Consider the following 26,973-nt stretch of genomic DNA (forward strand, 5'->3'; position numbering starts at 1 on the left):
TGATAAGCTTCAGTTCTATCATGTTCTCTTCAATACTACTCGCAAGGCCTTTCATAAATTCTTCTCTCACACGTCCTTTGCAATTAACACCATTGGTGCATAAAATGTTCTTGGTTTTTCCCGTTGTCTCCTGTTATTACAGTTCGACCTCGATTATCCGGCCATATCGGTACCGGCGCTCATCCGGATAAGCGAATTGGCCGGATATGGGGGACACAGTGTTAATGTACATAATAGCTGCCGTCCAAGCTGCCGTCCCAGTGCACTGGCAGCTATAGGCAGGTACATGTAGCATACCCCGCAACAGTGGTGTAATCTATGCTAGCCTGCGCAAAATTGTAGTCCCTTCTTCACAAAAATAAAGTATATCTCAATGTGAAAATCATACATGTTTTACCTAATCAGATATTGAGAAATATATCATGCACATCTTATGAAATTAGTGAAACAGATCCATGAAAAGATGGATAAGTCACTGCTTTTTCTCAATTTTTGGATGAAAAAAAAGTCCTTCACTGCGTGAACGCGTTCGGATAATAGAGATTTCCGGATAAAAGGAGGCCGGATAATCGAGGTCGAACTGTACAAGTTCCATAGTGTCTCAGTATGTAGTGACTGCTTTGATGGGAACCTGATTATTGAATACGTACTGTGACATTCATTCAGCAAATGCAGCCACGAAGCATGGCAGACAGACTTTGAATAAAACAAGAGAGGAGGCAGGCATGACAATTTTAAATGTTTTGAGAATCATGACTTGAAAGACAAATTATGGGAGTGGTTGAATTCCTGATTGCGTACCCACGGTGAGCAAAATAAGAAGCATTCTCCTCTTTCGGGAGAGAATTTGAGAAAAAAAAATGATTTCCCCTTTTTTGCTTTTCATTCAACAGCATATTTCACTCTTCCAAACTTAATGATTTTGCAAACACCAGAAGACCTGCCAAATTTGCAAACTATATGGCGCATACAGTTTGTCCCCTGATAAAGGCCACATTACCACACACAAGCTACATTGTATCTACCTGCCTTCCCTGTTTAAAAAACAAACAAAACCCCAAAACAAACAAGCATACAAACAAGAACAAACAAAAGCCAAATGGATTGTACATATATAAGCACCTGATTTCCAATGCCAATCAAACACACTCTTTACCCAACCACTGACCTGTGCAACTATGTCAGCTCAGCACTTCCTCACGAAAAAAAAAACAGCATTCACACCCTCTCACACTCTTAAAAGTGTCTTCTTGTTTTTGCATGGATTGAAAGAGAATCTAGCTGCATTTTCAACCAAAAGTTGTACATTACCTCTTTTCTGCTATGAGGACGAGTGGGTACAAACAAGCCTCAGCAAGATTCCTGTCATCTTTCATTATTCTTTCTCTCTCTTCCCATTCAATCCTCAAATCATCCGCTGAGAACCAGAAGGGCTTTTATCGTAATTTACCCCAAATTCGGAACAATGCTTATAAATCTACCGACTTTTGATTAAATCTAACTTTTATTTCACGAAAATTGATTGTTTTGTTTTCATTCATGCTCAAAAACTGCCACTGCTCTCATCGATGGATTTCTGCTCCCAATTGCAAAAGCAAATTTTAAACACCGAGTAGCTTTTCACCGCAACTGCAAAGTGAGAGAAAGAAGGAAGGAGAAAATCGTAGCACTACTCACAGTCCGTCGCCGGCCCGCTCTTGCTGTCGCCGATCTCCTGCACGTAGTTGGACGGGAAGACGCCCTCGGAGCCGTTGAGCTCGCCCCGCCACCAGTCGGGGTCGTCCTTGTTGAGCACGTTGATTACCATGCCCTTCTGGAAGCTCAGCTCGTCGTCGTTCTGCTTGGCGTACTGGTAGAGCGTGATCACCTGGCACACTGCACGGAAGGAGGGCAGCAGAGAAAAGAAAAATTACGACAACTGTTAAGGCCATTGTAATGCCTCCCCTCCCATCCGAGGGGTACAATCCAGTTCGCTTACTGCATACACCACATCCTCCCTGTGGTGACAAGACCAAGTATCTTGATCGGCATGTGAATTATATCCAAAAACCTCCTGACTTAATTTTGCATATCAGAAATACTGAGTTGAGTTTTAAAACATTACAATCATTTACTGTTCTGCAAACAGTGTTTCTAAAATTCAAATTCTTGACAATACTTACAAAATAGAAACATTGAAGAGTATATGAGGTATACAACATGCATCAGAAAAACAAATACAGGTACGACATGCTACTCACCCATATCAATGCCTGGTGTCAATCTCTGTTCTGCTTGCTGAAAAAGCAAGATATAAAGACGAAATTACAAGATTAGTAGGAAGTGATCACTTTACATAAGAAAATAATAATGTGTGTATGAACTAATGGACTGCAAAAGTCCTTATCTTGGTACAAGTCTCTTTGATAAAGACACTGGAAGTTGTAGGTCGCAATAGGTGTTGTTACCACAGCAACAAGAGAACCTGAATGCTACAAGCTGATTGGTTGTTTCATGGGTTGTAGCAGGGTTGCGAACAATATTCACACTTCGAAATCCATGAGATTCTAAGGAGCAATCACGGAGCTACTGTACTTGTGTGATACACGCATCTCAAAAGGCAAAAACAAATCCCCAAATCAGGAAGATCTTGGTATTTTCTTGTCAGGGCATGAAGAGATATTATATTTTTCAGGGAGTCTCTTGCCGAATCAGGGAGACTCAGCAGCCCTCCTGTTGCCGAAGCAAAAACTGAAGAAAATCACAACTGTCATCATGAAAACAGGCCCCTAATGAAATGTTTCCTCGAGGTGTCATACTGACCATTCTTATAAAACACTCATTTCTCATAAATAGCCAGAATAACAAAAGTATTCAATAAAGAGCCTCGAAAGAAAATGTGTCTATTTTCTGAATGGTAGAGCTGGAAAACACTGATTACTCCAAGGAAATGACGTGTCAGAGTTTTTGAACGGCAAACTGAATTTGGTGCACAACCCAAAGGCGCCCTGAATAAATAATCAGTCTGTGGTATTCAAGGGAGATCTGTGGTGTGGGATGTCTGGCATACTGGGGATCCCATCTACACGAGTTCATCAAATTCATCACTGCAGCATTGCATTACTTATAAATCTATCACTGCAGCACACTCTTATTAAATTGCTGGAACTGATTTGAGCTCTTACAACTACAGCACACAATTTCAGCCCTCTTACTAAGGCAAAAATTTCCAAACACTCACTGTACAGCAATGACACATATTCTACAAGACGGTGGTAGGATAGCTTACAATGATGAATCAAATTTTACGGCCCCATTTCATGATCACCGAAGTATGCATGCATCATTAGACATCACTGATGCAAGGGAAGAGATTCTCAACTTTTCTGTTCTTTCTAACACTCACCGAGGGTGCGGCTAGACCCAAGTTTGGTGACTTGCTGGGGTCGCTGGGGGTCGGTGTGAGTCTGCCTCCCGACTCCATCAGCTTGACGTAATTTGCAGGGAACCAGCCCATCTGACGCTTTTTGCCCCTCGCCTGGGAAGATGTAACAATGAAGTCGTGTGATGCAAGTGCATGTATCATGAATAAAATCACTTCCTCATGGTAACATTACACTTGAGAGTTCACAGGCTGGTGAAATATTCACATAGCACATCCATCATCCCTTATATTAATCCTCATTCTTTCATTTTTTTTAAAAAGTTAATGCTGCTTTTTTTCTAAACATAGTTTTGATAGCATAGAGATAGATACTTAGTTATGGGCTTCACTCCGATTGGTCTTATTTGGGCTTATCATAACATCTGCACGTTATCATTTCCTTCAGTATGATGCATTATTCATTGTCAATCTACAACCTCATCTATAGCCTTTGCATTCCCACTTTCACAGATGACTGTGCTTTGGTGTTGACGATGTAACACGTAACTATGCTATATGGATGATGATTATAATGAAATGGCCTGAATTCATGAAAGAAGTTTAAATCAATACATGGTTTGAATTCAGCTCATGGACTAAAATAAGCATGAAATAGACATACTTTCCAACAAACGAGTATCAATGCACACTCATTATTGCATATCTGCTGACACCTTTATGCCATCTGTCATGTGCATTTAAGCAGAAGAAATTTGCATAAACCAGGGACTAAATGTAAACTCCCTTCATGAATTCCAGGCAATGGTCATGTTAACAGAAGATCTCTTGCATCCTTTAAAGAGGAATGTGCGTCGTGGGTTTTGAACCTATAACCTGCAGAAAACACCCAGACCACAGGACCATTGTGGATCATCATCTCACCTGCAGCTCTCCCTGCCACCATCCACTGGGGCTCTTCTTCCTCACCATGATGAGCTGGCCCGCCTCCAGACTCAGCTGCTCTGTCCCAGTGGCTTGATATGAGGCTATCACCTTAGCTATCTCTGTTTGGGGGTGGGGGGGGGGGAACCAAAAGGCAAACTTTGGTATAGTATACAAATAATGTTATGGTCACGAGTGTGATGGTACAAGATTTCGCACGAGGTGACAGATAGAGGCGCTCTATTCAACGGGGCAAAGCCAAGTTGAATAGTGCTCCTCATCTTTCACCGAGTGCGAAATCTTGTTCCATTGCACAAGTAAAGACCATACACTGTTACAACACCTCGATGGTTGACAGATGTGGTCCACACAGATTCTTGAATTTAGCACAGAAATGGCAACCATTTTTTGTGAAAGATGAATGAGTAGCAGCACAGTCACAGTCACTGTGTACGTACATATGCGAAACCATACAGACACCTGCCTCAGTATACTCTGGATTAGTCTCCAACAGGCTAAGGTAACTTGTAAGTCCTCTCTCATGAACAAAAGTAATTACTGTGTAGGCTACAGAGTAAAATATCCTGTTTAGACTGGTAGTCAACCACGGTTAGCAGCAGATACGCTTACTGTGATACATTGTATTAAGATGTGATGGCTTCTGATATGATCGTTCTGTGAAAATGCCGCAAATAAATTCTGAATTCATTAACTTCCCTTTGTTTACATAATTCCTATCTTAATGGTTAGTCAAGCTTGCCATTCTCTGCAGCTCAAAAAACATATCCATGCACTGTGAGAACAAACACATTTCTAAGACAAAATTGACTTTTGGCTTATAATTGGAAAATTGAAAAATATAAACCTCGCGAAATATTCAGCGTATACAGTATTAAAGCATACTGGAACATGGTGCAGGGAATTAGACTCCAATGTACCTGGCTTCTTGGAGAGAGAGCCCGTCTTGGCGGCCGTCTCAGCAGGGACGATCTGGGGGGCTGGAGGGGCCAGGCTTTTGGCGCTGGGCGGCGGCTGACCGGTGGCTTCAGGGGCCGAGCTCAGCCGGACGTAGTTGGACGGGAACATGCCCTCCCTGTCCCCGATGCGACCCGTCCACCACTCCCCCTCCTTCTTGACCACCGTGATGGTCTCGTCCGCCTCGAAGATCAGATCCCCCGGCTCCTCCGATGAGTACGGGAAGAGCGACACGCAGACTGAGGGATGGGATGGCATAGGGTGACAAAGAAGAGATACTGTAAAACCAGAAATTTGTGCATGCATTTTTAATTTTGCAAATGTCGCAAGAGCCAAGATGCATGAAATTAAAATGCATGTGAAAGTCCTTGTGTACATTACTAAATACATTGAAAGCCAGTGGCGATTCCCAAAGATTTCATGTCGCAAAAAAGGCTGTCGGCTCCAATATGTGAAAACTTCTGGCTTTTAATACAGTACATAACATTCGTTTCGTTTGCACGGGCTAAGGAATCAGCCACACTGGTGACATTGGAAGGTACTTGTTTTTTGCATGAAGTACAGCTGTATAAACAGAATCCAGCTAAAAGCACCAAATGTAATCATGTTTATCACAATGTAAAATCACTATGAGCGCCATGGCATAGAAGATGGCACTTAAAAAAAACGTGTTTACAGTGTGTTGTGTGTGTAAAGTGAAAAAAACAAACAGACAAACAAACTGAAGGATATAATCCACCATTGAAAAAAAACAAAAAACAAATTGAAGGATATAATCCACCATTGAAGGAATACATTAATGTGTGCATACTTTCATACGACTCTGCGGATACAGTCTCCTGTTGCTGTGGAATGTTGTTCTCTTGCAGTTGTTGCGAGGGTGATGCAGATGCCGTTGCCACTGGTGGTGGTGGTGGCTGTTGCTGCTGCTGCTGCTTCTGTGGTTGTTCAGGCGGCGGGGTGGGCTGCTTCGTGACCTTGGGCGTGTTGGCGTACAGGGCAAAGGCGGACTCCTGCGGCGGCTTCGGGGTGTTGGCGTAGATGGCGAAGGCCGACTGGTCCTTCTCCTGAGTGAAGGTGTGTGTGCTACCTTCTGGTGCCACACTGGGAGAAAACCAGAAAGACACAACATTCATCTTAAAAGGGAATTCTAGCCTCGTTGAAAGTTAGTCTGATAGCAAAGAGGAAGATTTTATGCACACATCAGTCAAAACCTAATCAAGACTGGATAAAAATTAAGAAAGTTATGAAATTGTGAGATTTCTCTAATTTTCATAGAACAGATCTTAAACATTCAATATAAATATTCAAATGACTGGATGATGTCATCACCTCTCAACCTGCCAAATACAGTAGTTTGTACACAAAATCTTGAAATCATCAGGGGGTTTTGTTGTTGTTGTTGCTGATATGCAATTATGCCAAAGTCTCAAATCCTAAAATATCTGACTGATCATCATTTTGGACTGGACATGCCTATCTACAAACATGGAATATGAATATGACACATACAATGTATGTGTACCTATAAGCCTCACATCATATGTAACAATTAACAACATACAAACAAATGGACAATTGTTTAATAAACACACAAAACAAACAACAAACGAACGAAGAGATTTAGCAAGTGAAAACAGGTGGGGGGGGGGGGGGGGGGGGAGTGGGTGAATAGAGGGGCGGCAGACTCACTCATCCAGGAACTGGACGTGGGCCTTGGGGAACCAGCCTCGGCGGCCGTCGATCCTCCCCAGCCACCACATGTCCTGTTTCTCCAGCACCGTGATGACGTCGCCTGCCTTGAAGGACAGGTGGTTCTCTTTCTTGGCATCCCAGTCGTAGAGTGCCTTGACCTCCGTGCCCTCTGGCTCCTTGACCCCCTGCAATGTAAAAGAGACAATGTAGGCAGGCTCCCTTTGGATGCATTTTCTTCACTCTTTCTTTTAGAGTATGGCATAATGTTCTCTGTTAGTCCTGTATATGATTTCATACATATAAGGTTTAAAAGATGAATCTTTCTTGTGAAGCTATTAGAAATCAAGCTTTTAAATCAAATTTGGTTTTTTTTAACAGTTCTTGCCAACATAGTTTCTAGCATGATGGAGAAGTCATTTACAACAGTCTGCACTAACTAAAAGCAAGCTGGATGTGCCTCTCCCTTTGATTTTCTTTACAAAATAAAAGAAATAAAGAGAAAAGGTGAAAGGGGAAGGGTGCGCCCCCCACTTTAATTCTTTATAAAAGTGGCACCAGAAAATTGCGCTTGAAGCCCTTTTTCTTGCTTGTCAGATGATAAAACCTGGAAAAGGCATCAGAAATATTTTTTGTGCCCCCTTCCCTTTACGGAATTCCTAGATCTGCCCCTGAACACACAAACACACACATACACACACACACACACACACACAAACACAAACCAAGAGCAAGTGGTTTCCATGGCAACTCCTCCACCCACCTGATTTGGAATAGGTGATGATGTGGGACCAGACTGGGGCACGACCTTGGTGAATGACGAGGCACTGGCCGGCGCTGCTGCTCCCAGGCCAGGAGAGGCGTTGACCCGTGCTTCTGCCTTTGGCTCTTCCGCTTTCTGCTCCTCCATCTTTGGTTCTTCTGCTTTTGGTTCGTCTGTTTTCGCTTCTTCCACCTTTCGCTCTTCGGAAGTGTCTGTGGGCGCAAAGATGGGTTTGGGCGAGCTGACCTGCGGGACGGTGCTGGCTTCCGCAGCAGCCGTGAAGGCCGCCGCCAGGGCCGAGACGGAGTGTTTACTGGGTTCGCTCTTCGGCGCGGGTTCGGAGGCTGGTGGCCCTGGGGTGGGCTCCGGAGCGGGTTTGGGAGCCTGTTGTGGGACGGGCGCTGGGCTCTGTTTGAGTTCCTGCCGGGGGGCCGGGACTGGGGTTGGGGTGAGGCTTGATGAGGCTGGAGGGACAGATGCAGCAAGACTTGGAGAGGGGGCCGATTGCTGCTTTACCTCTTCAGTCCTGACAGGAATAAGACAAGGATGACGATATAACATGCAAAATAATCTGACTTCTTCTCCCTCCTTATTTTCCTTTAACCATGCTGACTTGTAAATTAAAATTTGCTGCAGTTAACTGCACTGATTGGTACTTCTTTATATATGATCTGATTTCTCACATCTTTTCTTTCTTGTTGTCTTCTTCTTCTTCTTTTTTTTTTCAAGCCAGAGAACAGCTACTAGAGTTGTGACGATGAAATGACTGGTAAAATTGGCCTGTGTCTTCACCACTCTAGTATTCATCGCTAAATGCTTGCCATCTCAGTACTGCAATGAAGAAATACAAGAGCTTTCTTTAACCCTAAAAGGGTGGGGGGGGGGGGGGTCCGCCCCCTTGATGTTTCACACAATAATTCTGTAAGATGACAGATCTTGCCGTGAGGTTTCTTGACATTTTTTTTTCAAGTCTCGCGCAACTTTTGAAACCAAATTTGTAATGTCTGTGTGTACCGTTATGAAGCCACGTCCATTTCTATAACGGCATGTCAACCCAAAATGGGCACAATTTTGGGATTCTGTGTACATTTCCTATGGAAAACAGTACTCTGTGATGAAACTCACAAAAACCTGACTATTTTTACTATTCATCAGTTTGATTGATTAATTTTATGCTAATTATGGTAGAAAAGTGGTCCATGACAATTTCCACTGAAAAAAAAAAGAAAAAGAAAAAGTTAGAAACAAAGAAATACATAAGAAATTCCAAAAACAATAAATTACGTAAGAATTTAAAAGACTTTTGGAAGTTTTTATAATGTACAATTGTACATCTCAACATCGAACACAATAGCCCTCCCGGTGCTCACTTCTTGATCTGCTGCTCGAAGCCGCCCCAGCTGGGGACGTCGCTCGTGCCGACGACCAGACCGTTCTCCGCCGGGGGCTTGAGAGGGGTGGTGGGAGGGGAGGGGAGCTTCTCGGCATAGTTCTCGGGGAACCATCCCGTCTTGCCGTTGAGCTCTCCGCCCAGCCAGCCGGGCTCTCCATTCTGGTTTTTACCCACCTGTGGGCAGCAAGACAGGAGTCAAGTCCATAAACAGGTATCAGATCTGACTGCAGCAATCACTTTTAATAGCATTTAGACAACATGCCTACATTAGGAAGGAGGATTGTCTGCGATGACTATAGTGGCTCATCAAATAATCTTTCATTCATGGTGATTTTAGGACATTGCCTTGGTTTAATAGCTCAAATAATCATTGAATAGGTGGGCACACCATGGCGTTTTCACGACATGTCGCGAGTTGCATAATAAAGTTACCACTTCACATCATGAAATCAATGCAGCATTCCATACACTGGATTAGCTTGAAAGTGGCCGAGAGGAACGTGTATGTATTCGATTCGCATAAAGAGACAAAGATAGGTAAACTGTACCTGCTCAAGACCATAAACACCCTTAACAGGCATGCCACATACAGCTGTACAATATCATCATTCAGTTTTGATCATGGTTTGTTCCCGAGAGCAGGAGTGGCCGGATTTACCTCTTTCTATCAACAACTACACTCATACCCTCTCACCAGATTTGGGGCATCCTCCCACATTGTGCCCATGTGGCGTATCTGTCAATTCATTTAACAAGAGTGAATTACAAAGTACTGTTAATCCATGTCATCTTCATTTCACATGCCAGATCCTGATGCTACAAAATTACATGGGTACTTCAGTCACCTTCAATAGACACTGTTTTAAGTCATACTCTTTCAGGCAAGAATTTCAGAGGCAGAACAAGCATTTGTTCAAACTGTGCCATGGCATGAATCTAATAGAAGATAGAGACGGTGTTGTTGTTACCTCATTATGCCTATGTTGCTTTGTTATTATATCACAACTGGCAGATGATGTCTGTGACAGCTAACACTCACCAAAATAATGTCTCCCGGTTTGATTGACAATTCGTCCGGCCCTTCCGCGTCAAACTGGTAGAGGGCCTTGTACTGCGACAGAACCGACTTCACGTTCTTCGGCAACGGCAGCACTGGCGACGGACTCTGATTGGTCGCGCTCTGCACGGACATCGCTGTCGTCGACGCTGCCTCCTGGTTCGCGGCGGGCTTGGACTCCACGGCGGCCTGCAGCGAGGGTTGCACGGTGAGTGGACTGGGTTGCAGGGGCTGTGGCGAGGTTGCTGGCTGCGGAGTTGGGGTGAGGGAAGTGGCAAGAGTGGCAGAGGTTGTTGCGGCAGGCGTGATACTACTGGAGGAGGTTGCTGCGGTCATCTTTGTCGCCGAAGACGACTGCTGCTTGAAGCCCGAACTGAAGTCGAACGTCGAGTTGGAGAAGTCTGGACGATGATGAGAATGTTGCATTGAAAGAGAAGAAGTCATCGAGAGACACAGCCATGTCACAATATACTCACAAATAACACATTAGGGCTATGCATCACATGTTCAAACCTGCTGACCTGAAACAAGAAGAATGACCATGTAAATGATGATGACCATGCAACAGGACAAAAGTATGTTACATCATGCAGGTTCCAGACAATACCAAGAAGAGTGCCTCACCAGCACGTACCGAAAATGGCATCAATACGCTACAGATTTTTTTTTTTTTCATGAGAAGAAAAAATACAACAAAAGCTAAACCCTCACAGGTTGGTTGCTTCATCTTGTATGTAGAAGCATTGTATGATAATAGATTCAACATACTAACTTGTGTAGTAGTGCAAACACACACTACAAAATCTAGCAAGGTAACTCATACAGTACCCTAATATTGCAGGGATAGGTAATGGCACTACATTTATTTTTGCTTGTTAGTGGCTTTCATAATTTCTTGAGAATGGGGGTAGGGGAACGATCTGCTAGTGCCAACCATGTTTCCAATCTGCTGGAAATGACTGCACTCACCAGCGAAAGCTGCGAAGGGGTCCTTCTTTTCAGTGTCCGACTTAGCAGGCTGCGCTGCTACACTACCAGCTGTGGCACAATGGGTAATAAAAAAACAAACAAAAGAAGCATGAGATTTAAAAAAATCCTTGCATTCATATGCAGATACATCGCACTTGGATTTTATTGATATGTACATTTTGTTTGTCATGCAGGATGTATCTCTACAGTACCTGTTGGCCATTTCGTGCCATTTTTTAGCCTTTATTTTCAGCAAAGTTGCCAGTCTCATAAAGATCTATGTGCATGAAACAAAAAGCCATCACAGCACTTACTTTTTTCTTTTTCTTTTTTGAGGTTTCTGTTGAGGTTTCTACCTCTTTTTTACGAAAAAAATGAATATTTACAGAAAAGTTCAAGGAGACATGCAACACACAGCAAATAATATCACAGTACACTGTACAACAAGTCACTTTCATGCTACATAGGTCAATAAAACATCCAACACTTTGCAACGGGGCGTGAAAAGTCATCCATCATCATTTTCACTTGTGGTACTGTGAATCGACGACAAGAATCTAATACAGGAGGTAAACACAACCTTCAAGAGGTGAAAGTGGAGGTATTTTCACCTGAGAATGCAGCGAAGGGGTCACTTGGATCACTGGACGATGCCGTTGTTGTTGTTGTTGCACCACCACCTGCAGATACAATCATGGATACTTCCAATCATTATTGCATGAAGCACATACTGTAGTAATAGTCATCCAATTACAGTCAAGGCATTTGTTGTTTAATCATGACTTTATTCAAGTTCAAGAAAGTGTTAGATTAACATGTATACAAAAGAACCAGGTCCACCGTTTCATTCAAAACAAATGGCAGGTTTAGACACGTACATGGGGTACAAAAAACAATATTGGAGTTTACATTACTGCAACAATACAAAAGAGGGTGATTCGCACACTAGCAAAATCATCAATTTGCAAACAAATTCAGAATGACAGAAATCTCACCTGAAAATGCAGCAAATGGGTCACTTGGATCTTTGGATGTTGTTGATGCACCATCTGTACCGGAAAAGAGCAAAATTTGAAATGTGAAATGACTGCATTTTTTTTTTCTTAAGGGCACGACCATCTTCATTATCAAACTCTCTTTACAGTCACAGCTTCTAGTTTATTTTGTCTTTCTACTTACAGATCTATATGTGAGATAAGCACAAGCTAAAGCGTTATATAAAAAGCGATTCTTCTGCTCAAAGAATCTAATGTACAGAGAATTATCACTGACATACCACTTTCCATATTCTTGTTGTCTTACTACAAAATCTTCAGCACCTGGGGTGTGATGGCAGATATCAACGAACACACAAAGCAACAGCACCAACAACACCAACAACACCAACAACACCGTTCATACTTACTATCAAATGCTGATGCTGATGTAAAGGGGTCACTGGCACTTGATCCTGTACGCAAATAAAATGAATATGAGTCGAGTATGATTCTTACTGGGATGGGGAACAGCCGCCACAAGAAGTAAGAGTGATCTTAGAAAATGAAGTTGTAAAAAACAGTCATATCATACTAGTCTCTCCATGGTAATACATTGTATCTTCATTGCCTAGACTTGCAAGTTCCAGTGTTGTTGAAAAGTGTTGCTTGATGAGAATGTACTACTAATAGAAACTGACCAGCATTTAACTACTTTGCAAAGTTTATGTCAGTCACGTGGTTCTTTTTGCTGCGAATGTGAAGTGAAAAGGACAGTTTGCAGTAATTATTTTATTACCAGGGAATGGGGATTGTGTTTTTCCAAAACTGAACATGGGCTTTGACGGTGTGATAATCTTTGAATATACGGAAGAAAAGACACAAGTTGTACTTTGATATTGTTCTAAGGCTTCTGGTTTTGAGACTGAAACTTGACAGGAAAAACAAATAAATTAACAATATCACATATCAATTAACTCCAGTGTGAGTACTTGAGTCAAAGTAAAACTGAAATTCAACGGCCTGGGAAAATAGAAGTGGGGGCAAACAGACTTCTTGCCTCCTTTGCTTTCATTTCCTTGAGAATTTCTGTCCTACTTCTGGATTAGAAAAGGGTGAAGTCCTTGGTAGAAGGAGGGATTTAATTATAATATTATGCCTTCTTTGCAAAGAAATATTGTTTGGGTTTCCTTTCCAGGGGTTCAAAAATGTTTGGAGTGCTGACGCTTCCGCTCGAGAAATGAAAACAGGAAATGACATTTGAGCCATCCTCCTTGCCAACAATTAGTGTGCATTGCAGGGTACCATTACTGGAGTGCAGTCTCAAACTGATACACATAAGGAAAGAATGCCTATAGCTACACTTGTACCTACAGGAAAGAAATGTAACAGGACTAATGAGAAAATGCAACATTACATTCAATGTGCACAGTTTTACCTCGAGCACAAGTCCGGAACACCTTGAGGCATACCCCTTTTGCAAACGTCATAAAATTTTGCATGGTTGAAGAATAATGTCTCCTAACATCTCATATGAAATTATGGAGTAAAATACACCTCAGAGTTTCTTTTCTAAAGAAATGAAAAAGTAACCCCATGTTCACTGATGTCATTTGAGAGTACGCTCCCCCATTGTACCAAGAAAAATGGTCCTTTTTTTTTCAGTGTCTGAATAAGTTCACTGGTAATTTCTAGTATTTATTACCTCCTCCAACATAAAGGAGTTTGCAGTTTTATTACTTTGAGGAAAGGTGTGAATTACCTAGTACATGTATTATTTCAAAATACCAGCCTATGAAAGGAATCTGATTTTTAAGGTTGCAAAGGGGACACACAAAACAGCTACACGTTATCGGCTGCAAGTATCAAGATGCAATTCACTCAACTACATGTACCAAGAAGTTCATATGTAATTCACTTGTTTAATGTTGCCTTTCTTGCTGCTTAATGGACTGGTAATTTAGCATAAGGTGAATGAAAATGTGACATCACAGACTCACCAAATGCAGCAAAGGGATCACTATTATTTGCACTTGTTGTTGATTTCTCCTCCCCTTTCCTCTTCAGCTCCTCCTCCTCCTTTCTCCTCTTCTCTCGTTCTTCCTTCTCTCTCTCGGCCTGCTGCTGGGCTATCCTGATAGCCTCGAACTGCTGGGACTTCTTCTGCTTCTCCTCTTCCTCTTTCTTCTTGTGCAATGTTTCATGTCTGGGGGGGACAAGACACATTCAGCATAGCATGACCTACGAATTGTACCATTTTGCTCTACAGCCTTGGACCGAGGCTATCGCATGTCGTACATTGCCAAGTCCTGCCAACATATACAGACTATGTATACACACAGAATGGAACTAATTGGCTATCTAAACAGAGCCATTAAAGTTGATGTATATCGCCCTTGAGAGCAAAATTTATTGGACAGCATGAATTAGGTCTAGCAGCCAAGTATTGCTTGTTGAGGAGTCAAGAATTGCAGACTGGAGAGAGATCGTGACACCAAAAACTTTCACTGAAACCTCTACATTAGGTCCCACACAGCAGTACTGAAAACATGCCTTGGTATATGATTAATGCAACAGCTGGGAAACATTCACTGATGCATTTCTCACAATATTTCTGTTTTTTCAGAAGTTATAAATATATATATTTTTTTTTTTTTTTTTTCTAAAGATTCTCTAATTTGGGAGTAGGAGAGGGAGAGGAGTCCTGGGGGTATTATGGTGCCCGTTTGAACAAACTGAAATCCTATCGCCCTTTGGATGCTACCTGCCAAGTTTGTTTGAAAATCTGTCATGGGATTTGCAAAGAAAAAGCTTAAAATATAAAAAGTTTATGAACATTGTACGCCGGATGATGAATGATCCCAACAGCCCACTTGAGCTTTTAGCTGAGGTCAGCTAAAAAAGGCATTTTAAAAAGAATGATCTCGAGTCAAAATCTAATGTCAGCTCACGGACAACACTTCCGCAATGAGGCATGGGAAAAACAAAACCAGGGCCCCGTTTTATCAAAAGATATAATCGATTATAAATGTCCTTTCCACACAGGCTGCCATAGACTTACCATAGAAATCAACTTTATAATCAATTATACTGTATACGCCAAAAATTTCGTGAAGTTTTTATTTTCGCGAATTTCGCAAGTCAGGTGCTCTTCGCGAAATTAAAGACATGCGAAAATATTGACTCTGATCCCGATGTGGATGTGGCGTACGCGTGTACATTTCTCCATTCAGTACAAGACTCCACGATTGCGAATTTAACCACTCGCGAAATTGTCAGGAATTCCTGATTCGCGAAAAATTAGACTCGCGAAATATACGGCGTATACAGTAACTCTTCATGAAACAGGGCCCAGAAAGAGAAACATTTTTTTTGTCCCCTCCTCACTTGATTCTCTCGTTCTCCCGATTCTGAGCCACGGACTGCTTGAGGAGGGTTTGCCTCTTCTCCTCCTCCAGACGCTTCTTGGTCCTCTGGTAGTCACCCATCTTGGTCTGGTACGCCCTCTTTAGTTGGTCAAGCTCCCCTTGCTCCCTGGCTAGACTTGCCTTCAAGTCCTGCAATGAGAAAGTGAGGGGGGGGGGGTACAAAGGATATAAGAACAAAATTAATTCATAATTTGTGTTTCCGTTGTCACACTAGGGCTTGTGTCACTTTCACATTTCGAATGTAACAATCGCAGGGATACCAACCTAAAGATTATTGCAGTATTCTGAGGGCCGAAAAATTATATTACTGTATACACACTATTTAAAGGTATTCTCACACAGATTTCGCAATATGCCAACAACACAGGATTAATCACCAAGCAATGCACTGGCAAAGTTACAGCAAACTCACCGAAAGTTTGGAGTGATTACTGTCCGTGTCCTGCAGGCTCTGCGCCGTCTTCTTCTCCACGTCCCGGAGGGCCTCCTTCAACTTCTCCAGGGTCTTCTGCTTGTTGCTGTAACTCGTCATCACGGCGGCGTAAGTGTCGGCTTTGGGTGTGGGGATAGAGAGACAGGCCATAGAAGCCATCTTTATCACACTGAGATGTCACAAGATAGACCCATGCTTTCAACGCAGGTTCTTATGATTCTAGGGGAATTACCCCCTGGGCAATTACCCCAGACCCTTCCCCTGACCCTAACCCTAATCCTGAACCTAATCCTAACCCTAACCCAAACTCTAACCCGAACCCTAATCTTAACTCTAACCTTATCATTTAGCAGCATTTAGCTGGGAGGTAATTGTCCTAGGGGGATAACTGCCCTGATACAGGTCCTCACGCATATACTGCAACGTGGACAATTTCACAATTCATGTGTTTGCCCTGGGTCAACGTCAGCAAAAGCCTAGTTTGTTCACGAATTCGCCAACAAGAGCATTTCTGTACCATATCAACTATCTCTGGAAAGATCTATGTTTTTTGTTTGTTTGTTTGTTTGTTTGTTTGTTTTTTAAGACAGAACAGCATAAGTTCTGCAACAAGGCAAGACAATATTGACATGTCAAGTTTGGATCTTGATACTGAAAAATAAACACGGCAGCGAGCATGTGCGCATTGTATGACACTATTGTATCTCTTAAAATTAACCAAGAGTCCAGTTTGTAATTACACACAGCAAAGTAGCTAGCCTCAGATTGACTCGAAAATAGCACAAAAGTTTAATAATTACAGACGTAAATCTTCTAATATTGCAATCTCCTTGCAAGGACGGTGACAACTTTATGTGGGGTACCAAAACAAGTCAGACTTATAAATACTGAGTGTGTGCAGAAATTCTGAACTGTTTCACGTCAAAGCATGCACACCAGTACAAGCTGTTGGAGACAGTCAATGTGGTAAAATCAAGAAATACAGCAGAAATTCGTAGATTGCTTGTGGATGGGTTGAAACTTACAGACTTGTAGATTGATGTTGAGTTTCTTGGCCTGCACTTGAAGCTCTTCTTTCTGCTGGGCTCTCTGCTGCTTGAACTGTCTCAGCTCCTGTCATGGGTCAAAAGTCAAAGGTCCGTTATTACCATGTTCTTCATCTCTTTTCCTCTTTTCTACGTGAGGATACAGGCTCTAATACACCACTTCCACTAAAATGTAAGACCAAACACACCAGGTAGAATATGCACAATAAACTAAAAGAATTTTTCATGCAACCTGTTCTAATTCTTAATTTCAAGATTAAGTTAGATAAAGTTTGCCTCTGTTTTATGTTGACACATTATCAGTGATAGGATAAATGAACAAAGACAAAATAACCAAAACACACAAACTATGTCACTTCTGCATACTAGATAGAAGAAATCATATGACAAGTCAGCAAAGAGTCATAGGCCTCATCATCACAGTACATTAACCATTTTGTGTGCGCAAGTGTGTGTGTTTTGACCACATCAGCATTTCTCCGCTCTTTTATACAGTCTGACCTCTTCTATCTGGCTTCCCTTTATCCAGATTTCTCTGTTATCCGGACGTGATCTTGACATGTTTTTTTTTTCTCTCTTTTTTCCCCCAATCTAATAACTACCGGGAAAAGGGGGATTTCAAACTCAAAACAAAATTCCTACACAAACTCACTTGAATTAAGTATTATTCCCAGCATGAGCAACATACATTTGCAACAAATTCATCCAGATGAGCATTGGTCCCGACACGTCCAGATAGGAGAGGTCTGACTGTCCTAGAGAGGTGAAGTGGGTTCTTCAACTTGCATAGGATATGACTCTCTGACACACAGGACCAATGACCTGGGGGTGTTTCATCAATTTAGTGAGCGCTGACAAGTTGTCAGTCACTGACAATTTCAGCAAAATCCTTGGTTTTGATTGGCTGAGATGCTCTGGTCACTGACTGTTACTATGGTTACTGTCAGAGACTGACAACTTGTCAGCGCTGACTAACTTGATGAAACACCCCCCTGGAGTCTCCTCCAAGAGACTTGGCTATGAGGATAAAGTGCCATGCCATAAGGTACTACAGCTGGGCAGGGACTCTAATGTAACCTCATGTATATACAGAAGACCACAGTCTTATCCACGTGGTCTTAAACTGCCAAGCCACGACAGCTCCCCTGATAATCAACGCTAATAAAACGAATCAACCATGCAGCTCTACATTCATACAAAGACTGAATCAACTATGCAGCTCTACATTCATACAAAGACTGTGGCTCAAGGCAAGACAGACTTCAAAGTGACAGACCTGGATTTTCTGCTGCAGCTGGTCGATCTCCGCCACCTTGGCGTCCCGGTTCTGAGACAGGAGGATGATGGAGGTCTGGTGCTCCTTGACAAAGCCGTTGCTCTCGTTGATCTTCTTGTTCAGCTCGTTCTTCTTGTCCTCCTGGAGTATGAGCAGAAGTCAATGAAGAACAGAACGGATGAAAAAGAGAGGGCCACAAAATGGAAAGACTTGAAATGGTTGGTATTACATACCTGCTAACCCTACAATTCAGTTAATAGGAATAAATGGGGAAAAGTGATGGGAGTGTGGGAATTTTTACCATCACCAAAATATCACTATTAGCAGGTGCTGACAAAATTAGGAACACAAGGTTGAATGAAGTTTCTTTTTCCCACGAAATAGGCATTTTCCTGTTAAATGGGAACAGTTGGCAAGTACGTCAGGTAAGCACAGGGTTGAATTTCATGTTGAACAAACATATGTCTGAAACAATCTCCAGCAGCTACAGCCAATGAACTAAGCAAAGATTGGGTCTTTAGAACTGTTGCTATTGTGTTATGTTCAGTGTTGTGGTTGTCTAAACACAAAGACACTTTACTATATAAAGTAGAGGAACAGGAGAACTGCAGCCCTGAAGTTTCTGTGCGTATTAGTCAGATGAACTCATGTGGGATTTTGTCGAGTTTATCACAGGTCTGAATGCTAGAATCAAATGTATCTGAGAGCAAGTTCAGATGCGTGCTTGAAACTAATGTCCAAGATTTTACCTCCGAGCATTTCTAAATATTCAGTCATACAGGAAGTCTATTGTCACTTAGCTAACTTTTTTACTTTCAATTTCATTATCATTACTTGCTTGCGATTCTCAAAAAAAAAAAAAAAATCAAACTCTTACTCAATTCTGTAATGTCCGCCTACAGTGTTATCTCTAATCACCAGAGTATTGCTAACTATTTTTTGATGACTAACAAATAACAAAATCATCAACTGCAACTGATTGAAAAATTGCCCTACATTTGACATTACAATAAGAACAGCTAGACACAAGAATTTCATTAATTTGAATATAATCATCAATGTAAAACCAATGGGGGATAACACATACAGTCAACCTCGCCTAGGTGGAATCCAAAGGCATCAGAGATATGACTACCTTAAATTTTGACTTCAACAACTGAATTAACATACATTTATATCTATTGGGGGGGTAAATTTTTTTTGAGGTTGACCTATGCGGGGTTGACTGTATATCAAATCGAATGCAGGAAGGCTCTCACCAGAGTTTCTATCTCACAGGCTAGCGTCTTGCTGGTGGCTTTCAGGTGGCAGACTTCCTCCTGTGACTTTATCCTCTTGGCTTCAAGCTCTTGTCTCTTCTGTCGCTCGATCTCCAGCTGGCGCTGCCGCTCCAGTTCCCTCCTGGCAGCCTGGACGAGCAGATTTAATCACACAAGCAGCACAGTGTCACAAACCACAGTGAGATAAATTTTCAATCGCACACGCAGCACAGCGTCACCGACCATAGTGAGATAAATTTTCAATCGCACAAGCAGCGCAGTGTCACCAACCAAAATAAGATAAATTTTTAATCACACGAGTAGCACAGTGTCACCAACCACAGTGATATAGATTTTTAATCGCACAAGCAGCACAGTGTCACCAACGACAGAGATTAATTTTTAATCGCACAAGCAGCAGTGTCACCAACCATAGTGAAATAAATCTTTAATCGCATAAGCATAGTGTCACTAAACACAGTGAGATGAATTTTCTTTTCTTGTACCCTACAACTTCAAACCTTTTCGGATCTGCAACCTTTTGAGGAATACTGGTCTCAACTACTGTTAAAGTGGAAATTTTCCCCGTGAGGTAATTTTCGCCCATTTCGAGCAACCAGAAGCTAGTGCGTAAATAAAAGCAAGCAAATATTTTTGCAAGCCATATGTTCCTAGATTTCATGTCCTGATTCTGCAGAATTAAAAGCATGCAAAATTCATCAAATAAGGCCTAACGCAAAAAAAAAGAAGGAATTACTCCCGCGAAAATATCCACTTTTACAGTACAAGAAGTGTGTCCAGCAAAGGTTGCCGGAGGTACTGTGGGAGAGTTAATCTACATCACATGGTGTTTAAAACCCTTTCTCTGGAAAACAAAGAGTATATTCTTAAGTTCCACATCTTTCACATGATAGGTCCGCTTCAATGAAACCACCTCTGAATTTTTTCACTTAAAAAAACAAATATTATTTCTACTTAATCATTACAGCCACCTGTTGTGAAATTGCACTTTTGGGGGGACATTCTTATTCAAAAGTTACTGATAAAACTCCCGGAATTCTTTTCTTGTGTTAGTCTCATATTCCTCTCTAGCTGTACATAGTGTGACTCAGTGGGTGATCCACACAGGCACGATGTATGCATTACATCATTCTTTGAATAATCATGTGGTTCTCAGGAGGTCTATTCCAGGGTTGCACACCGACTCATTTTTTTCTACTGGTCCGACCTGTCTGCCTGACCAGTAGGTGCCCAGATTTTCCATGTTTAACTAGTTTATTCCTGAAAACGTTCCTGGTCCCACAGTGATTTTTACTGGTTAGAAAGCATCAGACCAGTGCCAGTATGCAGCCTTGTCTATTCCCAAAGAGCATCACTATGGCAATGATTGACAGAGAGAGAGAGAAGGGCTAGGGTTGACTGACCTCCCTCTGTTCCTCCATCTTCCGCCTCTGGGCCTCCCGCTCGGCCTCGATCTCCCGCTGCTTCTGCATCTGTCTCTCCAGCTCCAGCTGCCGTCTCCTCTCCTGCTCCATCCTGCCAGAAAGAGAGATGGAAAGGGCTAATATCTCAAGCAAGCAAAAATGGGTCAATTTTTGTGGTTTCTGACATCTCAGCTTGAGTTGCAGGCACGCTCAAATATTAACCAACTTTTCTGGCTGGATATGGTGCCTATCAGTATGAACCGTTCAGATCGAGTTGCCAGTATACACATTCAGTACAGCTGAAGAGCTCAACATTAAATGGGAAGAAGGGGTCTAGGGCAATTACCCCTGATCCTTCCCCTAACCCTAACCCTAATCCTGAACCTAATCCTCACTCTAACCCCAATGCAAACCCTAATCTTTACTCTCACCTTACCACTAACCAGTATTTAGCCTGGGGGGGGGGGGGGGGGGGGGGGGGGGGGGGTAATTGTCCTCGGGGGGTAATTGCCCTGATCCTGATATGAGGAAGAAGTGTTCAAGAAAGGTAGAATCACAAGTAGAATTCTACATTCAATCAGGAAGAATTACCTTATCCTGTCTTTTCTTTCTTGTTCCTGCTTCTCAAGCTCTCTCTGCCTCTCCTGAGGACAAGAAAAAAAAAGAAAGAAACAAAGCAAATGATAATTACAATATATCACCAACAACAGTTCAAAACACCAAGACCATGGGTGTACACAAAGCAATGGCACAATTTTTTTGTCATTATTACTATATTTTCAAAGTTGGTCATCTTTTCAAATGTGATGCATGTTGTGCAGAGCCACACTGGAAATAAACACCATTCATGACTGAATTACTACCTCATCTCAAATGAAATCACTGCGACTGAACGTACTTGTGAGTGAGTGGGAACCTGAGAATATCAGGGGGTGTGTAATGACAATCCTCTAACGTTGCCAGTGCAACAGTGACACAGGTCACGAACACAGACGCAAAATGCATAGCGGTAATAATGGCTCCACCTCGTAATTCTCCCTTTTTTTGTGTACGTAAAAACTACATGGACGCTTGTGGCCATTTTAGGTCATCTTATCACAAAGACAAGTCCAACTTCATTTAGCAATCACTGTTTCACTGTTCAGTGATTGTACCTCGAGGATGATTTAATGCGAAAAACTCCTCACTCTTTTGGATGAATACATAAAGATAAAAACCTTTTTATGTAAGACTCCTGAAATGATAACATCATCACTGCATCTAATTTGCATAAATGTGGGTGTAAAACAACTGATACTTAAACATCTTCGAATCGTGTCATTTTGGAATTTTTTAGAGTCTGGATGAAACCTTTACTATACATGTTGCGTGATTTGACGTTATCCATCTCAGGTAAGGAAAACAAGGCGAGAATAGTTCCTTTCCCATTTTTATTTTTTTCTTGAATCAACCCCGTTGCCAATGGCAACTGTGTTTGTCTTACCTTCTCTCTCTCCTGGACCTCTCTCAGTGCCGCTCTCCTCCTCTCCAACTCCTGCTGACCTTTCTCAAAGTTCATCCGCTTCCTGTCCTCAAAGGTCACTGAAAGTTGGCAAAACAACGGCAAAAGGTTTCAACTCGCTTTAGGACCATTCACAGATGTGGCTGCTTCTATTCACGACAATATTTTTAATTCAACAAGATCAATAACTGAATTTTGTTCCATTCCAGTTGGGAAAGGGTAATACTTAAAACCTTTATACTTGTTTTTACTCTATCCTAAAGACTTGTAGGAATTTCCAAAACATCAGTTTTCTTGTGCACATGTATGCCCTTCAAACCTAGTGCATTGTTCATTACATCATGTTCCACAGGTAAATAATTGTTTCTACATTATCTTGCAACATAGATAATTAAGCAACATGTATGATGATATTTTTCGAAAATTTAATTCTTCTATTATGGCCTGTCTGTCAAGATTTTCATACATATATACATGTAAGTCACTAAACTTCACTCACTGTGCATTTCAATCTTTCAATTCTCACAATTTGTAGCACTTCGTAGAATACTATACAATTTTCCATGTCTAACAGGGTGAAACAGGCAGAAAAACCATGAATTACTTCAGCTTGAACATTTGGATTATCCAATGCGATCCAGCAAAAGTAAAAGGAATAATTACATTTTGTACAAATACACGAATACAGAGTTAAACATGAGCTTGACTATTTTGCGCAGTGTAAAATGAGATTAATGAATCATGTCTACAGCCCTACCTGGGGTAAACTTCTTCTCTTCCTCCGCCGGGGGCTGCTGCTCATCTACACTTCCCTGCTTGGCCATCGACGGAGACATGGGCATCACCAGGCCCCCTACACCTCCACCCATTGCCGGCATGCCTGGCATAGCACCCACGCCAACCCCGCCCATCATACCTCCCCCCATGGGAGCGCCTCCCATGGGGGCACCTCCCATGGGGGCCCCGCCCAGTGGAGTGGGTCCCAGGGGAGTGGGCCCCAGGGGAGCGGACCCCATGGGACCGGCACCCATGCTGGCCATCATGCCAGCAGTGGGCATGGCGGGCGCGGGGGCCGGGGTCGGGGGTACCCCTACTGCCGTGAGGCTGGAGGAGCGGCCGCGCCTGTACGACGGAGGGACGAGGTCCGGCGGCAAGGTCTGGGGGAGTGTCTTGCCCGACTTGACCATGTCCACCAGGTGCAAGGCCAGGCAGAACTCCTCACAGGTCAGTCGACCATCATTATCAACATCGGCCAGACCCCTGCATGTAACGAAACAGTTTGTTATTCCCCTGTATTGTGTACTTTAGATTACTCACTAGTATGAAGTACTATTTCAGTTATACTCATCATATTGTAAGAGTGGAAATTTTCGCGCATTTCGCGCAACCAGAATCTAGCGCGAAAAATAAAAGCAAGCAAATATGTTTGCTTGCCATATGTACCAGTAGTTGACGTCTTGATTCCGCGGAATTAAAAACACGCGAAACTCTTCTTACCCTGCCAAGCGCGAAAAATTAGTCAAGCGAAAATATCCACTTTTACAGTAGTAATCGTCAAAGAGATTGCCAAAAGACAAATTGCAATCACTTGCACAAAACCCACAGTAAAGCTACTGAATGCCACTATCATATACCACTTTGGTAGACTCACATAATGACAGAACACCTTCACTAATGCATTTTCTGGGCACATCAGGCTCCACAAGCTGACATCATTGACCAAAAAGAAGGATTTCACATTAGAAGTATGATACAGAGGACTGCCACACTTCAGGGAATGTTCTATAAGGAGCACTCAGAGAGATACTTGTGTGGTATGTACATGCAACACAATGTGCAAAAAGTCATTTCAAAATCAGAATGGCTTTTATCATCTTTTGTCAAGGCTTTAACCCTATTCTAACTGGGGGGGGGGGTCAATTTGACCTCCCCCCTCGACATTTCGTGCCGCAAGTCCGCAACGTGCATAGATTTTGCCGCGTCGTTTCATGACTTTTTTCTTTGAAGTCTCCCGCATATTTTGAGACCAAATTTGTGATGTCCGGGTACACTGTTCTGAAGTTTTGTGTAAGTAATGTTTTGCGTATGCATGTCAACCCGAAAATGGCTCAAATTCATGATATCGTGTGCAAATCCAATGCAAATTGTGTTTATTGGTTAAATTGATATAAATTAGATTATTTCAACTTTTAACCATTTAAATTAATCAATTTTAATGTAGATAAGCTTGAAAAAGTGCCTGCAACAAATTTTGGCCAAAAAACAACAGAAAACAAAAGGTCAAAAAACAACGAAATACATAAGAAATTAACAAAACAATAAAAAACAAAAGAAAATGAGTTTGATTGCGCTATTTTTTTACAAGAAAATTGTTCAATGTGTCTTGAGGAACTCTTACACCAAAATTTAGCAATCATTCAGTCTTTTTAATGGAGTTTGCGACCATGTAATCTTGTAGTTGACATCCAGCTCTATATTCAGGCAAAATTTTGCGGCGATCGCGTGATCGGCGGCCGAGATCTGAAGGGGGGGGGGGGGGGGGTCAAATTGAGCCCCCCCAGTAAAAACTTGGTCTCAAATAGCCCAGTTAGAATAGGGTTAAGAAATGGGTTTTTTTTAAGTTTTCAGGGGGTCTCGTGCCAAATCAAGGGAGATTTGGCAACTCTGGCTGATGCCTATGTACTCACCAGATCTGAGCAAGGTGTGCCTGGCCCAACCCAGACTGGACCAGGACGTTCCTGGCTTGGGCTCCCGTCAGAAAGCCGCTCCTGGTCCTGTCCTGGGTGTTGAACATCTGGGTGAACTTCAGCTTGGAGTTGTGCGGGACGCTCCATTCTCCGCCGATGGACGACGACCTACCCCTGCTTGGTAAAGAGGAAAGTCGAGGTGAACTACGATACGACACACAAAAACGTGGCATTCGTTGCACACGCTACAGCCTTGGCATACCGGATGGAACATTACAGTGACTAAAATCTACCATGCCAGCAGATGGGATTATGAAATTACGCTAGTGGAAGATGACATATACACAACCTAAGATGATGCAGCCACATTAACAAGAAGAAACAGATGAAGAAGAGATCCATGTGCATGGTGGCTTGGAGCTTGCACTATCTATCAATATATCATTTTTCACTGTAAGGCATAGTCATAAGGCAATTATTTAACCATGAATGAAAGGTGATGAAAATGTGCAAGCAAGACTGATGAAATGAAAAAAAAGTAAACAAACTGTATCTTAACCTGTTGAGGATGAGTCCCGAGTGTACCCGGGCAAGCGTCTATTGGAAATGCATGTTATAGCAAAATCAACCTGTCCTCAATGGGTTAATCTGCCTGCACTGCAGATGCCATATGAAGCATTGTGGTATATAGATATGTTAAACATTGAAAATGAAATAGCTCACAGTTATAATTTTTTTTTTTAAATCATCTACAGTGAGAAAGAGATAATCTCTTCTGCCAGTAATGGACCTACATTGTAGCAATGTACTGCTCTTTTCCCCTGCAGAAAATGGCAATGGAACTGATAGCCTTGTTCAGACCAAGAATGGTTATAGCACATCATTGTATAACCTTTCTTATTCTTGTTGTTGCATTTAATAGTGCCCTACATAGTCGTTTTTGTGGCTTTGACCAGGATAGCCTTTCCTCTTGTACAGGTATCTACAAAACACAAGGGGGAAAAAAGTCTAGAGACTTTTGAATACATAATTACGAGCATTATCTGTTCAAAGAAACATACCCAGCATTTAATATCCCGAACCATGTACAATATGACTCTCCAGAGCTAGGCATTCAATACCTTAGAAAATCATAGAACATCCATGAGCTTTGTGTCATTACAATCATTAATTACAAATTTGTGTATACATGTGAGCAGTTTATTTGTTTCATCCATATCTGGAAGCGTGAATCACTTGATTTGCATGAGGAATGAGAGATGGTTTGTTGATGGAATGAATGATTGATAAGGGTGAGCTGCTGAGATGAATAAATGCGGGAGGATAATGAACGTCAGTCAAATGAATGGAACAGCCACTGCCGAGTGTAAAGCGGTGTTAAGATGGGAGAAACAGCACAGCTGGTTGTAACTAATCTGTGCTAGTTCTGCTCTGAGTCACTTTTTTTTTCTTTTTTTTTTTGCAATGACAGACAGCGGTTTCCAAGACAACAAGATGCCTCAAATCCTCAAGTCATGGCAGTCACTGTCGTGCAACCTGGTGTAGGCCTCGCCCACTGCTCCTTAGGATGCAAATATCCGTGCACCAATCTGGCTACTTAATATGATCCAGTGATGCAGTGCACGCATTCGTTGCTGAATTAATCTGTCAGTAGCTAACGTTTTTTTCCTTCCTGGCTTTGTAAATTTTTTTATTTTTTTTTGACAATACCTATTCTGTCATCTTTTCATGCTGCAAAATGCAATAAAGAACCCCAATATTTCTGGAAATATACATTTCTGAAGTATGCTGTCATTTAGTATTCTAAAGAA

At 42.1% G+C, this 26,973-nt stretch overlaps 1 protein-coding gene across 1 annotated transcript in view; it reads right to left on the reverse strand.

The window, feature by feature from the left end:
* The window catches only part of LOC139742529 (intersectin-1-like), a 78,610-nt gene that overhangs the window by 26,400 nt on the left and 25,237 nt on the right, over positions 1-26,973 (reverse strand). The window contains exons 9-34 of the mRNA XM_071653060.1: positions 26,093-26,144; positions 25,163-25,407; positions 23,233-23,735; positions 22,458-22,555; positions 21,566-21,618; positions 20,975-21,086; positions 19,551-19,700; positions 18,292-18,432; positions 16,995-17,082; positions 15,949-16,088; positions 15,496-15,665; positions 14,109-14,314; positions 12,540-12,584; positions 12,130-12,183; positions 11,746-11,814; positions 11,135-11,203; positions 10,148-10,566; positions 9,086-9,282; positions 7,716-8,241; positions 6,953-7,140; positions 6,072-6,364; positions 5,339-5,499; positions 5,224-5,275; positions 4,286-4,407; positions 3,403-3,517; positions 1,678-1,875 (exon numbers count right to left, since the gene is read on the reverse strand). Coding sequence (XP_071509161.1) covers positions 1,678-1,875; positions 3,403-3,517; positions 4,286-4,407; positions 5,224-5,275; positions 5,339-5,499; positions 6,072-6,364; positions 6,953-7,140; positions 7,716-8,241; positions 9,086-9,282; positions 10,148-10,566; positions 11,135-11,203; positions 11,746-11,814; positions 12,130-12,183; positions 12,540-12,584; positions 14,109-14,314; positions 15,496-15,665; positions 15,949-16,088; positions 16,995-17,082; positions 18,292-18,432; positions 19,551-19,700; positions 20,975-21,086; positions 21,566-21,618; positions 22,458-22,555; positions 23,233-23,735; positions 25,163-25,407; positions 26,093-26,144 — 4,466 coding nt within the window. The remainder of the gene's footprint in view (positions 1-1,677; positions 1,876-3,402; positions 3,518-4,285; positions 4,408-5,223; positions 5,276-5,338; positions 5,500-6,071; positions 6,365-6,952; positions 7,141-7,715; positions 8,242-9,085; positions 9,283-10,147; positions 10,567-11,134; positions 11,204-11,745; positions 11,815-12,129; positions 12,184-12,539; positions 12,585-14,108; positions 14,315-15,495; positions 15,666-15,948; positions 16,089-16,994; positions 17,083-18,291; positions 18,433-19,550; positions 19,701-20,974; positions 21,087-21,565; positions 21,619-22,457; positions 22,556-23,232; positions 23,736-25,162; positions 25,408-26,092; positions 26,145-26,973) is intronic.

The sequence above is a fragment of the Diadema antillarum genome, unplaced genomic scaffold (genome assembly GCF_040938485.1).
Source record: "Diadema antillarum isolate AM-2024a unplaced genomic scaffold, OU_Dant_1.0 seq00001004_RagTag, whole genome shotgun sequence".
NCBI lineage: Eukaryota > Metazoa > Echinodermata > Echinoidea > Diadematoida > Diadematidae > Diadema > Diadema antillarum.